The 15880-nt window shown below is 39.6% G+C and overlaps 1 protein-coding gene across 1 annotated transcript in view; it reads right to left on the reverse strand.

Moving 5' to 3' along the window:
- Positions 1-15880, reverse strand: part of kif6 (kinesin family member 6) — a 160541-nt gene that overhangs the window by 45419 nt on the left and 99242 nt on the right. Inside the window, exons 15-18 of the mRNA XM_084393917.1 lie at positions 14783-14838; positions 10059-10109; positions 3181-3262; positions 2874-3009 (exon numbers count right to left, since the gene is read on the reverse strand). Coding sequence (XP_084250043.1) covers positions 2874-3009; positions 3181-3262; positions 10059-10109; positions 14783-14838 — 325 coding nt within the window. The remainder of the gene's footprint in view (positions 1-2873; positions 3010-3180; positions 3263-10058; positions 10110-14782; positions 14839-15880) is intronic.

Raw genomic sequence — 15880 nt, forward strand, 5'->3', positions numbered from 1 at the left:
TTAATTCTGAAAAAAACAGAGATTCTAATTATTGGACAAAAAATTCCTCACGTAATAATCTAGAATACTGTCTAAGACTTGATGGGTGCTCTGTTAAGTCTTCGTCGTCGGTTAGGAACCTTTGATACCAATCTTTCATTTGAAAGTCACGTGTCTAGCATCTGTAAAACCGCATTTTTTCATCTTAAAAATGTATCTAAATTACGTCATATGCTCTCAATGAAAAATGCAGAACAATAAGTTTATGAGTTCATGACATTAAGGCTAGATTATTGTAATGCTATTATGGGTGGTTGCACTGCACGTTTAATAAACAAACAACAGCTGGTCCAAAATGCAGCAGCTAGAGTTCTTACCAGAACCAGAAGTATGACCATATTAGTCCGGTTCTGTCAACACTGCATTGGCTCCCTATTTAATATCGTATACATTTTAAAATATTGCTGATCACATACAAAGCACTAAATGGTTTAGCTCCCCAGTACTTGAGCGAGCTCTTAACGCATTATAGTCCTTCACGTCTATCTCAAAATTCCGGCCAGTTGACAATACCTAGAATATCAAAATCGACTGCTGGCGGTAGATCCTTTTCCTATTTAGCACCAAAACTTTGGTACTCTGTACTCTCTGCTAGAGCTGGAAAGTAAAGAGACCACAGATAAGGCGATTTACGTTGAGAAGGGAAGAGACAGCCATCTCTAACCTAAAGACAGTGTCTAATTGGTCAGAACTCATCCATCTAACTACTCTCATCTCACTTTTCTTTCTTTTACTTAGTTTCTTTTCTTTTCCGTTGAGTCTCGCTTCTAAGTTAAGTTTTGCTGCAAAGTTTTAGGTCAATGAATCAACAGCAAAGCCAGCTTTCAACTTCAAATACTTTCATCCTTCAGCCAACACACCACGTGATTGGCCGCCCAAGACATCAACCCAGACACAACGAGACCGCCAGCCAATCAACGAACCAGAGAAAACACCTTTTTACGCAGACAACGGATTCCCCAAAGGAACAAAGACAAACACAAGTAGCCTCTTAATGAACTGGTGCTTTAATATAACATTTAATAACCCGCCTAAGAAACGATAGAAGGGTTAAATTGATGGTTCGTTCAGGTCATGTCTTATAAGTGCATATATTGCTAGAAACTTGGGATTTCATCATCTCAACCTTAAAACTCATTCTTTCCTCACTTTCTTTCTTTCTGCAACTCGTATGAATGTGTGTGTGCACGTGTGTTTGTGTTAGATATTAGTTTTATGTGTTTTGTTTGTATTTTAAAGAGAAGTGTTCTTGTGTTATGTGCTTATTAATTTAATGTCTTAAACTGCTGATCTAAGTTACTTTGCTAATAAAGAGTGTTTTCACTATAGTTTGGATATTTATATCCGCTGCAGAGCTGATAGTTACAGCCCGTTCAACTGAACGCTGGACGAGTCATTTGCTCGGCCGTAAAAAAAGTGATTCTTTCAAAATTCCCTATAAATTAAATTCCCTTTGAGCTAAATGGACCTGTTTCCTTTACACTGACTTCTTCGTCCTTTTTGGAACAGTTTACACTAGTGCCCAAAACCCACGACAAAGAATTCAGCACGCCACCATGCAGCCAGCTCAACCAACGCCAATTGCGGAGCTTGTCAAGTCAATCGCCGGTCTTCACCAGACTCAACTGGCGCTGATAGACCTTAGGATTGAGCAGGAAGATCGCTCCCGCATGCTGGTCTAAATGCAGGAAGAAGCTCGGCGGGTCATTTGGAGCTTGCCTGGCTGGGAGGTCGCCCAGGACACAGCCCCCACCATCACACACATGCTGCTGGTGAAGATGGGTCGACAAGACGACTTGGAGGCATTTGTGGACCTCTCTGAGAAGACAGCAGAGGCATGTGGGTGGTCGGATACTGGCCGGTGCACCTGATTCCGTTGCTGTCCGGAGAGGCACAGGTTGAGGCGCAACAGCTACCTGTTGAGAACCTCCTTGGCCTATGACGATCTCAAACGGGCCATCCTTCAACGAGTCGGCCGCTCCCCTGAACAACATCGTCAACTTTCTGCCATCAGGGAGGCAGGAAGGTATGGGCCGGCCTGCTGGAGATGTAGGGACACGGGTCATTTCCAGGACCGGTGTCCAGTGATGGAGGTGGGACCATTGATCCGGGTCCCCGAATCCCCGTGGGAGTCCAAACAATCTGTGTGTTTACTAATGATGCACAAATTAAAGAACACAGATGCAGCCGGATCATTTCCATAATGACCAACGCAATCTACCAAGAGCAGCACAAATTAGTATCTGGTTTAAGACATGCTTTTTTTGGGTAGTAAATAATGGCGCAAATACAAGTAAATTGACTAGCGCAAACCTTAGTAAATCACATTGCGTGATTAATTTAAATACTCTCCTCCAATAAATTTTAAGTCTGAAAGGGACACTCCTATATGCATATGCAAAAATAACTGTGCCCACACTTTTTCAGCGCTAATTTTTCACTGTGTGTCTTAAGTAAATCCTGAAAGTTGTTTTTTTAACAACAAAGCAGACGCTACCGCAATTTTATCATCATGTAAGCTTTATGGTACACCTCAAACAAGGGAATTTATAGTGTTAATAATACTAATTAGCAAGTTCACGAACGGCTTGGATCATAGACTTGACAGAGACAAAGCACATTCACACTAGTCAAGGGCTGTACAGCTTAGACCACATGACAGTCAAAGTGAAGAATGACCACAAACTGTCACATGTAATCACCCAGAAATTGAGCTAGTGACATATTGTTAATCATTGCATTTCAGAGAAATCTGGACTTAACTGTAAAGTTACTAACTAGCAAAATATCAAGGAGTAACAGAGCATGCTGCTATATATTGTGAACAATAAAACCTGTAGTCTAGCACCCTCCTGGATCCACCAATTCTCGAAGTCCCTTTGGAGTTTCACTTTCGACTTTTCACGCAACAGCTGTAGATGTTCAATCTCTGTCCTCAACCCTTTTAAACATCCAGATGTGATCTTGTAACTATAAAGAAAAAAATCTATGTGAGTAATGCATAAAATACATATTTCATAAAGATCATAACACTCAAAAAATAAAAATAAAACACTTTTTAAACTGTTACTTGTAGATTATAAGATCAAATACAGTTTGCAGAGTGAATTACAGATAATTCAGTAGTAAAATGAGACACACCTTTTCTTCTGCTCCTCTATCTGGTTAAGGATTCTCTCCTCAACAGAGTCTGACTCTGATTCTGTTTGGTTTCCTGTTAAGACTAAAGAGAAGAGAATAAAGGTATACAATAAGAAGTGACATAATCCAGAACTATTTAAAGAAACACTGTCACAAACACACTTTAAACACACTGTCACAACAGCTGCTTGACAACAACAAGTTTGACACATTTTCCAGTACTCAAAATACTCAAGAATTCATATGGAAAGCATGGCTGGGTCCTCCAGAAATTATGTTGTGCTAAATATTCACAGTAACACATATTAAAAAGGTATGTACTTATTGGGTTTGTTGTTTGTAGATGCCAACTGATATTGGTTTTACTAATTTATTGGGACCAATAGTTTCTTTAAGTAACTAACAGTTATCGGTTAGAAAAACCGACTCCAGTAGGTACCCATCATTTATTGTTGAGTTCATCATGTTATTCCGTGGTAAGCACCAGAGGGTTCAGTTGGAAATCTTTGGTTCTAAAATATACAGTAACAGCATCAAAACATTAACATTGTTAAGACATTATTGTTAATTTTATAATAATTTTCTGCACTAATTTTCATTTAGTTTATTAGTTTTAGAAACTATCGAATGATAAAATGGTTATCAGCCAGATTTTACTCATTATTGTTATCGGCGAAATCCAATATCTAATTGTTTGGTCGGATTCTGGTTGCAAGACGCCAGACAAATGCATGTTCCTATTCATTTGCAGAACTTTTATTAAACACACAATGGTAAATGGCAATAACAGTGAGGAAGTCACCATAGCATAGTAAATCAGGCAGGGTCAAACACAGATAATCAGTCCCAGAGAGTACATTCACATCTGGTTGAACAGGCAGGGTCAAAACACAAAAATCAGTCCAAAGAAACTATGAGGCAATAACGCAGAAGGGTAGACAAGCAAGATCATACACACAGGGGAAAACCGCTCAGAGTTGTTACCAATGGCAAAAAAAACCTTCACACTGAGCACCAGACACTCCGTGCTTAAATAGTCGTGATTGGCAGATAGAAAACCAATATTTGTGAGAGAGAGAGTCCTCTGGATGGTGGCGCTAGGGTATTATCCCGAGACGGGAGTATAACACCCCTGTTTCACACAACACACCAAAGCAGAATATAAAATTGTTATCCATAGAGTCAAATGAGAATTATTCCATAATGTACTTGCATGAAACAAAAGACAAATTAGTATTTACATGATTCACTAACACAGAGTAGAGACAGAACCTCAATTTGCTGTATATTTTAATCCAAATAATGGGTGAGTGGTTCCATTATTTTGTGCTGCTTTATTAAAGTTTTTTTCTTTCATTTTTTTCAGTCGTTAGGACACATTTCTCATTACTTAGGTCGATAAGGAATATTGAGTAATGTATAACTTAGGTCACTTTTTGAAAACTCTTCACAAAGCTTTCTTTACCAACTTTCAGCTTGGCACAGCAGTAAATTTCATTATCAAAATGTAGTAAAAATTACAAAACACTTCATACACATATATTACTGTCATAATAAAGAAGGAGACAACACAGGTAAGTAGCGAAACACTGGTGTTTTATTTGTTGTCCAAATATTGTTGGAGAAATGTATGTCTACCTCTGATTTAACGTTTTATCTGTACATCAGCATCGGGAAATAACATTATAATCTCGTTCACGGTAGAGAAAGCTGCTTAAATGTAGGCTACACAGGGAAAGTAACCGTGAAGACACTGAACTAAACATAAACTCAGCATTTGTCTTTATCATCTTTTTCGCATATATATTGTCCCTGATAATCATCACATAAACTTGCTGCTTTCTCCATTTCTGCAAATCCGTTTTAATATGTGAATGACTTTCTCTACCCGTTGCTCTGGACTCCGTCATATGCTTGCACCACCTGCTGGTGAGGTCGACTAACAGCTATGGAGATTATCAATCGGCAATCTACTGCCATTCCTGCAGTTCCCGGATGTGAAACATTTAATTTTCTGTAGAATTTGAACCAGGGTTTCCGTTTTCCGGTAATTGCCGGACATTGGCCGAAAAAAAAGAAGAAATGTCCGACAAAATTAAATCTCTCCGGTCAAATTGTCAGATTAAAATTGCCTAATAATCCCGCCCCCCTAACACAATCTGAATTTGAGAATAAGCCTAAAATGTATAAAGCAAAAATACACCGACCTTTGGCTATGTTATAAAGGAACGGGCTCTACCGTTTGAAAGTTATTAAACAACATCGCATGCTGCATTTCAAATAAAGCGCACGCCTAAAACGGCTGTAATATAGACCTAAACAACGAACGAATGAGTGAGACGTTTCAAATATGGCCAGGCCCAGGCAGACTAGCCTTAAAAGCTTTTTTCAGAGGCCAGACGCGACGGACGATGGTGAATCAGGAACGCCTGAAGCCTCAGATGTCCAGACAGCTCCACCACCACCGGAGAAAAAGCAGAATCGGATCAAGACGAAGCAGCAAGGTCGCCTTGTGGAGAACAAGGTTACGCGGCTTATGCGCATTGCAAGTTGTGCCGCGTTTCCATTACCCTTCAAATTGTGCAAATTGAAAATGCGAATTAAAAATACGCACAATAGAAACACGTCAATTTCACAAAAACTCTCATTTATCGCAAAAAAGTTTTTACGCTAGCATGAGGTGGTTTTTCAGGCAATTCGAAAAAGGAATATATCGCAAAACTGCAATGGAAACAGTTTTTGCGCATTTACAGTCACCTGACTTAGAAGACGCGGTGTGTTTGAGGTCCATGTATTGCGCTACGCAAATAATAATAATTTTATTATATTATAACATTTAATAGGCTATATTTAGAAGACGCTTTTATGCAAAAAAGGAACAAAGCTGAGTGTGGAGCGCGCACTGCGGAGGCGCGGACGCGGACACTTGCATTTTCCTAGCAACAGTGGAAACAACTTAAAATACTCTATCATTTCTGGTCATACAGAAAATAATAATACATTATTCTCAACTACTTTTATTTGTGTAAACTCACAATAACAAGAAACCGTTGTGCTTTTATAAAATAAAATAAAACAATCAGACGCACTTTCATGATCTCCGTAGGAGCGCGAGAACTGAAACAAAATATATATAAAAAATATATATATAAAGCTTGAAATGTCCACTTTAAAACGAACAAATTCGATTCGAAAGCTAATACCTTCTGATTATGTAATCCATATGAAAGGTGCATTTCTCTCTAAAAGCGCATCTGATTAACAGCGGAGATGGAGATGTGATTTTAGCCGACACAAGCCGACACAAACAATAGTTTATTAATAATATTAATGGCTCTTCTCATTCAGCACTGCGGGAAAAACATCAATTCCAGGTTCTAATTTGGCCTTAGAAAACCAGTCAAATCGACATGTTTTCCATATTAATGTGTGAATATTTTAAATGTTTAATAAAGGGGCAAAAAGTCAAACAAAAATCTGAAAATTCGTCAATATTTACTTTTTTGCTCAGCAGTTGGTGTAGCCAGTTCAAATTAAAATTTTGGTGTTCAACTTTGCGTTTTAAAAAGACAACAACCGGTCATTTTTCGTTTTTCAATTAGGCCTATAGGGTTAAAAAAGGAAAACCGAATGGACACAAAAGTAGCCTACATGGATCGTTTGGATAGAATACGAGATAGAGTTCTTTATTAAATTCATAAAAGGAACAATAATTAGCCTATACTGGATTCTAAATCGCAAAGAAATGCCACAATCAAAACCTCGGAGCAGAAATGAGGGCGAAACACCCAGAAACTCCTTATATGTGTCGTTCGCAGTATAAGGGTCTTTCCCCGCCATTAATGCTTGGATAACATGCCACGTCTCCTTCCATTAATAATAATAATAATGTCTAATGCGGTGGCTGTGATATTATATAAACCAACGTCCGTTGCCGTGATTTTTTAAATGACTTATCTTGAGAGAAAAAAGGACGTTTTAGTCGCATAACATCGGTTAATGGAAACGCCGTCATTTCGCAATAGTTTTTTATCGATATTTAGATAATAGCACAAAACATTTGCGCAAATCTGTAATGGAAACGCGGCTACAGGGAAGTTTTGATTTTAAGTCGGCAGCTGCACAATTCAGCACTGCAAAACAGCCTAAACAGCTTTTTAGCCTAAAATGACGCGAGACAATGTTATAGGCCTAGTCATTTGTTTGTTCCAGTTCATTTGACAAGGAGTCATTTCACAGTGGCCAATTTAAATGTTACCAGCTAAATGAGACATACTGAGAGTGTATAATTAAGTTCGCTTGAGTAAAAACAATAGGCTAGCCTACTATTCAGATATTTTATGTGGGGAAGGGGGATTGGTTTGTTAAACTATGAATGTGAAACCATAGTAAAAACAGATATTGCTAAATATTGTGTTATCAATAAATATGCGTATATAGCCTTTTCACTATATAGAGTTCAGAAACAGCAGAGTTCAAAGTTTGTTTATTATTATTATTATATGGGGTTCAAGCATGAAATGCTGAAACCCTATTGTAATTGTAAGGATTTGTAAAACGCATCGTGCAGGCCAAACCGTAAGGCCTAGAGACTTGAAACCTGGCCAGATGGTAGGCCTCAATTTGGGGAGAACCTATCAGAGTATGACCCCGATTGGCCCATAGGTGGCGCTACAGCAATCAAAAGTACAAAATCGCTCATAACTCTTAAGACCGTTTGTTGTCAAGTGTCTTACACCACTGTGATCCCTGGCTCAAGGCGGACAAAATGGGTATCTCCAATTTCGATTTAGGCAGCAAAAAATTTCTGCTATGTCGAATTTTGTCCAAAAACCTACTTTTGCAAACTAGTCCCTGGTTTTTCGCCCGATCGGAACAAAACCAGGACAATTCTCTGGACTCTCTAGATCAATAATTGTAAAAAAAAAAGTTGAACTTTTGCATTTGGGTGGCTGTAACTGGGTCATTTAGAAAAGGGGCGTGGCAAAATACACTCAAAAGCCTATAAATCCTAAAGGAAAACTCAGAAGTTCACAAAAATTGATGAGCATATGTGTCATAACATGGTGAAGAAGCATGCAGAGTTTCATGGAGATCGGACCATAGGTGGCGCTATAACTGGCAAAAAGCTTTCATTCTTATTAGGGGTTCAAGCATGAAATGCTGAAACCCTATTGTAATTGTAAGGATTTGTAAAACGCATCATGCAGGCCAAACCGTAACTTGAAACCTGGCCAGATGGCAAAATTTTTTGCTGCCTAAATCGAAATTGGAGATACCCATTTTATCCGCCTTGAGCCAGGGATCACAGTGGTGTAAGACACTTGAGTATGGGACAAAGGTGGCGCTATTATGGCGTTATTTTCCTGTCAAATGTTGAGAGCGCATTATTGTAGCGCGGAAGTACATTAACATAATGCGCGAGTGCGAATCTCTCTGCTCGCGCGCGGAATATAATGCGCGAGCGCGAATCTCTCTGCTCGCACGCGCTCTCAGATACACGCTGCTCTTGTAAGAATTTTCTCTGGGCTCGCTCAGAGAATATGCCTGCACTTAAAACGTGTTCAGTGCAATCTCGAATCTCTCCTCTTCACTTAAAGTAAGCATATATGTGCTTGGACTGTGTCCCGTGCGTTCGCGCATGCCTAAGTACTCTTCTCTTCGATTTCTTTCTCTTTGCTCTTGGCATAAATGCTGTCAAAACGGCAACAACCAATCAGAAATAGGCTTCAATGACTGACCAATGAAAACGCGACATCGTACATGGAATCTTGTTAACAATAACAGTATCAAATTAACAATAAAGCTTTTAGCAATAAATAGTACTACCTAACACTGATTATATGTTTATTTATTTATTTTCATGATATTTAGAGGTGGATTGATTGACTTGCTGATGATTCTTAAAACATATGTTTTCATTGCAGTCTTTTCCTGTAGCCACTACTGCTGGATTGTCCTTGGCAGAAGCCAGCACTAGCACTAGCACTAATAAATCAAACAATGAGACAATGTGTACAGGTAGCAAAGAAATCAGCTAATGAATTTCATATTTATAGTTTCTACATATGACAATGTGAGTATATGTGTATTTTAACATCGAAAATAATATGCACTTTAGCTTTAAGTGATATGTTGATGTTTTAAGTGATATGTTGCTGTGATGTTTTTTTTGTGGTAATTTGTTTTCTTGGCTGATTGCATTATTGTGTTTTTAGGCTGCCTGTCCACTGTGTCTAAATAATTTTTCCAATGGATTATTTAGAAATTCATGCCAGCTTTTGCGGTCTTGATTGAACTTAAGTCAACTTATTCCATGTGCGGTTCAACCAATAAGATTCCATGTACGATGTCGCGTTTTCATTGGTCAGCCGTTGAAGCCTATTTCTGATTGGTTGTTGCCGTTTTGACAGCGTTTATGCCAAGAGCAAAGAGAAAGAATCGAAGAGAAGAGTACTTAGGCATGCGCGAACGCACGGGACACAGTCTAAGCACATACATGCTTACTTTAAGCGAAGAGGAGAGATTCGCGATTGCACTGAACACATTTTAAGTGCAGGCATATTCTCTGAGCGAGCCCAGAGAAAATTCTTACAAGAGCAGCGTGTATCTGAGAGTGCGCGCCCAGTTCCCGCGCGCGAGCAGATAGATTCGCGCTCGGCACATTATATTCCGCGCGCGAGCAAAGAGATTCGCCCGATAAATGCTGCTTGCAGCTTTAATTATTATTATTATTATTATTATGAACTAATTCAGAGCTCAAACTGCTGCCAGACCCATTGCACAAACTGACCCATCTTTGACTGAAAAGGATGAGGATGAGGATGTGATGTAATACTGAATGACTAGAGGACTTAAGTATTTTGAAAGTCACCAACCTTGGGCTGCCATTTGCTTTCGTCTAATTTTCAGCTGGGTCTTCAGCTCATCTGGAAGTGAGGGAAATATGTGAAAGGAGATAAATAAAGACACATGTGAAAATTATATGCACTGTTGATCTCTTCAATTTAAAGTTATTATGAAACATGTGATATACTTTGACAGGTCATCATGCACCAGTACATGTGCATTATGCTTCCCTTTCTAGTCAGCAGACATTGATAGAGGCGACGCATATTCGGGCAGCACAACCCTCTCTCTGACACGTGCACATTAGTGAACTTAAACTGTTTGTAAAAAGAAATCAGATGTGTTCCAAAGTATTGGGTCCTTGCAGGTCTTAAGGGGCCGAACTGGCAGCCTAATATTTTGTGTGATTAATGTTAAAGGGGTCCTCGGATGCCCATTTTCCACAAGTTGGTATGATTCTTTAGGGTGTTCATGTAAAGTTTGTTACATACTTTGGTTAAAATTCCTCAATGGCTGTGTAAAACAACACCCTTTTTACTTCCTCAAAAACAGCTCTGTTCACAGCGACCCGTTTCGGTGCATATCTTTTTAAATGATAATGAGCAACTGCTCACCCCACATGTCGACACAAGACACGTAAAGTGCTGCCTTGGCAGACAGTATACAAATGGCTGAGGACGGAAATATGCTAATACGGGAGAGTCTGTCTGTCACAGTACAGAGAGAAGCAGACAGGTAAATAGTTAAAAACTGATGTTTATCAGAGGCACGGAGTGGAACAGCAGATGAGACTGGTGAGAATGCAATGGAGAATCAGAACAGGATGATGAACTTAGCTGGATGATAATATAGATGTCTGTTTGCAGATGGCGGGACTGGATGCGGCAAGCTGGTGACTGGAGACAGGATGACGGGAATAAATGTACGAGGACGAAGTTCAGGTAAGGAATTTCCAGGTGAGTAGAGAGTCTATACGGTCAGGTAAGGACGAGACCAGACAATGAAGTGAAGGGGAAGTGTCTTTATATAGTGTACGTTGATGATGAAGTGCAGGTGCGGTGAATCAGAATTCCGGGGAGAGTGAACAAGTGGGCGGAGCGTGCTGATCTGGTGACTCCGTGACACCGTCAGTGGTTGCGGGCGGAGCATGAGCAATATGACATCATAATGCTCAGAAAATCCAAACGGCTTGATTGAGTGTTTAGGCTTTTTTAGGAGTGAATGGATTTTTTTTCATTGTATGTTTGTTTTGTCCACACACTGCAAAGACACATTTATATGTAAACACCATATAGAAGTGAATTTTGCATCTGATGACTCCTTTAATTGAACAACAAAAGAAAATAGACAATCACCCAATGCTTGACTGAATACATTTAATCTATTTATTAAGAATTAGTCTATAGTTAATTTATAGAGTGAAGACTTAATTTCTTTTTTGAATGCTACTGTTAAATAGACCTACTGTAGCTGAAAAAATAAAGCACTGTTTATTAGGGCTGAATGATTAATCGAAATCGAATTGCAATCAGGATTTGAAACGTTGCGATTAGCTAATTGCAAAAGGCTGCGATGTGGATGTGATTTGAAAAATATGTCCCAGAGCAAAAGAAAGACTTGTGTGGCAGTCTTACTAACCAACTGAGTGAGTGCACCTCCGTTCTACCCCAAAGAAGCTAACCATCTGTTCAATAGAAAGTAGTGTTCATTTCGTATACGTAACAAAAATTGTTTGTTGATGACCTTTTTTTTTTTTTTTTTTTGGATGCACACTGTGCGATTTGGCCGTCTGAGACAAATTGAGCAAATCCTAAAAGATTCCTTTGATCCTAGGCTAAAATCTGAAGTCTTTAATCATTAGTTTGCGATAAAATTTTACCTCCGACGAAATTCTGGCAGTGTCAGAAGATTTGACTCACAAGTCAAATTTACAAGATACAACTTTGGATCCATTAGCGCCTGCACTAAGCCATTCGGCTGATATCTCTAAATAAGCTCTAACTTTAATAATGTTCGACCGAGGAAAAAAAAAAGCTTCTGGGGGGTGTTTGGCTCAAGGTCATGGTGCAAAGGACCCTAGGTTAAAATTACTCTGAACCATCCCTTTAAAAGAACACATTTTCTACCCGGTGTTTTACTTAATCTTTGCAATCTGGCAACCATGCGCACAAGCTCTCTCTACACTGCTGAAGAAGCGCTGATGATCTGAAAATACTGACAAACAAGTAACCTGCAGTTTAGCGATCTCCATTTGAGATTTGAGATTTTCTGCTTTCATACATCGTCTCTTTTGGCGTAAGTCGACTTGCATAGGCCGCCTGCCGGAAGGTAGTTATTTTAGGGTGCTTTCACACCTGCCTCATTTAGTTCGGTTGAATCGCACTAGAATTCGTTTTCCCCATTGGTGCGGTTCGTTTGGGCAGGTGTGAATGTGGCAATCGCACTCGGGTGCGCAACAAAAGCGGACCAAACAAGCGTAAAAATGCTTTGAAATGAACTCTGGAGCGGTTTGTTTGTGGTGAGAACGTGATCCGACCTCGAACAGAACCAACTGCCAAAGAACTGCGCATTTTTGGAATAAACCAGTTGCCGTAGTCAGCTGTGCTGTGCATTATAGGATGAGGAGAAATGTTTGTTGACAGTTTGCACTTTAAGCATGGCAGCTCGCGGACAAACTTGGAGTTGTGAGGAGGTGCGGAGCCTGATAGAAATTATTAACATTATTTTCGAGCCGCATCCTCGCTTCATTCTCAAATATTATTGTTTGTCTAAAGTGGTGCAGACAAACTATATAATAAAGTATGACCAGGGATACAATCAGCCCACGCAGTCGTCTCTCCATAGTAAACAGCGGCGTGTTGTCTGACGGATTTTCCACCTCTTTGTTTACTTCCGGGAGTTCTGTTGGAATTTTCCCGCACTTTAATTCTGACCAAACGAAGTGCAGTTATGGAAATGCGTTCAAGACACATCTGACCAACGAGTGATGTGGATGTTGTCACATGACTGCATTTTTGTTCGTTTTATCAACTCATAAACTGATTCGGACCAGAGCGATCAGTGTGGTGTGAAAAGGAACCAAAACGCCTGAAAAATGCTACAAAGTATAATTTTTCGCCCTTGGTCCGGACCAAATGAACCGAACTACAGATGTGAAAGCACCCTTAGTCGATAAACTAAGATATTTTTCTTACACGAACGCATCTCTTTACTTCAGAAGGCCTTTATTAACCCCCCGGAGCCGTGTGGAGCACTTTTATCATGGATGGATGCACTTTTATGGACTTTTAACAGAAACCAGCCATTCACTGCCATTATAAAGCTTGGAAGAGCCAGGACATTTTTTTTTATATAACTCCGATTGTATTCGTCTAAAAGAAGAATGTCATATACACCTAGGATGGCTTGAGGGTAAGTAAACCATGAGGTAATTTTCATTTTTGGGTGAACTAACCCTTTAAGGGATGCAGAATATGGTCATGCAGAATAAGGCAGTAGTACTAATGTCTGCCTACTAATGAGTACTAATAGCCAATTATTTTTAATATATTAAAATATTAAATATTAATATTAAAATATTAAAGGGGTCATATAATGTCATTTTTGTACAAGCTAATATGATTCTTTAGGGTCTAAATTAAAAGTTTGTAATATACTTTAATTAAAAATTCTAATTAGTATTGTAAGAAAACACTCATTTTACCTGGTCAAAAACAGCTCTGTTTTCAGCACGCCATTTGAGTGCATGTGTCTTTAAATGATAATGAGCTTTGCTCACCCCGCCCCTCTGTTCTGTGCGTACAACGTTTCTAACACAATAACACAATAACCATAATGCATTGTTTATTATAAACATGGGATTATGAATTATATTGAGAACGTCACACATAGAAAACATTCCGTAATGTACCCTGAGTGTAAACCGCATTCATCGTGAAGTGTGCAGCAAGCGATTTGCAAAGATTAATATAAAGATTAATATAAAGGTTAATAAAACGTTACGCTCACTCACTTCTTCTGGAGGTGCAGCAGGAACACGAATAGTTGGTACCGATCCTTTTTTCAGGAGCAGCTTCTTAGCAAAACCAGTTTTATACCGACCCTCGTTTGTAAAGCAGTCTGGTGAAATGATTCGCGCAAACATGAAAGCATTGACGTTGTGGGGAATATTCCCTTTGAAAACAAACTCAGCCACTGCGTCTTCAGCGGTTCGGATTTAGGAACATCAACATGACTGCTGTGTTCGTTATTACACCCAAGAACACCACAATCGCTTAGACGCCATTCTACTCAGTGCTCCAGCTATCAGCAATGAACGGGACGCGCCGGTTGGCGCGGGCTATGATTGACAGCTCGCTCACGAGGGCGCGAGGGCGGGTCTGTGTTGAAACGCTGCTGTCACTCAACCATTGTGGGAGGGGCGTCGATTTTGTGACGTCACAAAATCGAACAGCTTGATTCAGGAGAGGGGGAAACATATAAGAAGATTAAAAAAAAAAAAAACACTGGGTGGATTTTTATCATTTTATGATGGTTGTGTACACATTTCAGTACAATCAACTTGTAAAAGTGCATGTACCATTATATGACCCCTTTAAACCTGGATCTTGACATTTTATTGAAATATATTGTTTGTTGAAATATTATATAGTTTTTTCCCCCTTGCATCACCACCTATAAATTAAACTGGATTAAATGTATGCTAAATGACAAGTGTCCAAATCTGGCTAAAAAAGGTGTAGAGTTTACTTACTGACTCTGATCCTGATCTGGTTAACTTGCTCACCAAGTGTCTTAGCTTCAACAAACCTGCAAAATGACATGGCCAATGTGAATATCCTTGTATGTATGCAAAACATCAATGAATACTGATCAAGGAGAACATCATTAAATACTGATCGATTGACAAATTGTCAAAAAGTGCCCTATTTTTTTTTCTTCCAGAAAGACTAATGTTGCATTTGAAAATCCTTGTATGTATCTAGAACATCAATGAACACTGATCAAGGATTCCAGTTGAGCTGATTAGGCATGGTGCATATTCTGCAGCAAAGGTTGAAGGAGATCTAGGCTACGTTCACACTGCAGGCTGAAACGACCCAATTCCGATTTTTTTGCCCCTATGCGACCTGTATCTGATCTTTTCATGACAGTCTGAACGACACAGATCCGATCTTTTCAAATGCGACCCAGGCCACTTGGGTATGTGGTCCCAAATCCGATACATATCCGATCTTTTGAAATGCGACTTCAGTCTGAACGGCCAGGTCGCATATATCCGACCCGCACGTCATTGATACGCAAAAAACTTCATAATTCTGCATTGAAGTAGTCGTCGGTTTGAAAACGGACTGCATATTCGTCGAGCTGAGGTAAATCTGCCGAACGGGTCGACCTCGACGAGCCCGTTAATTAAAAAAAAAGAAAAAAAGCCCACGGCCATTATATATACGTTATGTTAACTTATTTGTGCTGAATCTGATATTAGATAGGTCAGCGTCAGCGGCTGCTGTCTGGCTCTTGTGTAACGGTCGCTGCGCGCGCTCATGTGTGTGTGTGTGTGTGTGTGTGTGAGAGAGAATCACAGTTAGTTAAAGTTTAGTTACAGTACTTCCGCAAACAACAAGTGATGTCGTTGACCGTTGAGTACTCTTCTGCGCATGCGGGTCACTTCTGGGTCATTTCACGTTCACACAGGAGATCACAAAAGGTCGCATTTAATTGGAAATGTGAACGGCCTTACAAAAAAATCGAATTTTTTCAAAAAATCGGAATTGAGCATTAAGCCCTGCAGTGTGAACGTAGCCTAATACAGTCCAGGGCAGGTTGCAGAAGGACTAGGACACAGGAC

Source organism: Rutilus rutilus (genome assembly GCF_951802725.1).
Source record: "Rutilus rutilus genome assembly, chromosome: 21".
NCBI lineage: Eukaryota > Metazoa > Chordata > Actinopteri > Cypriniformes > Leuciscidae > Rutilus > Rutilus rutilus.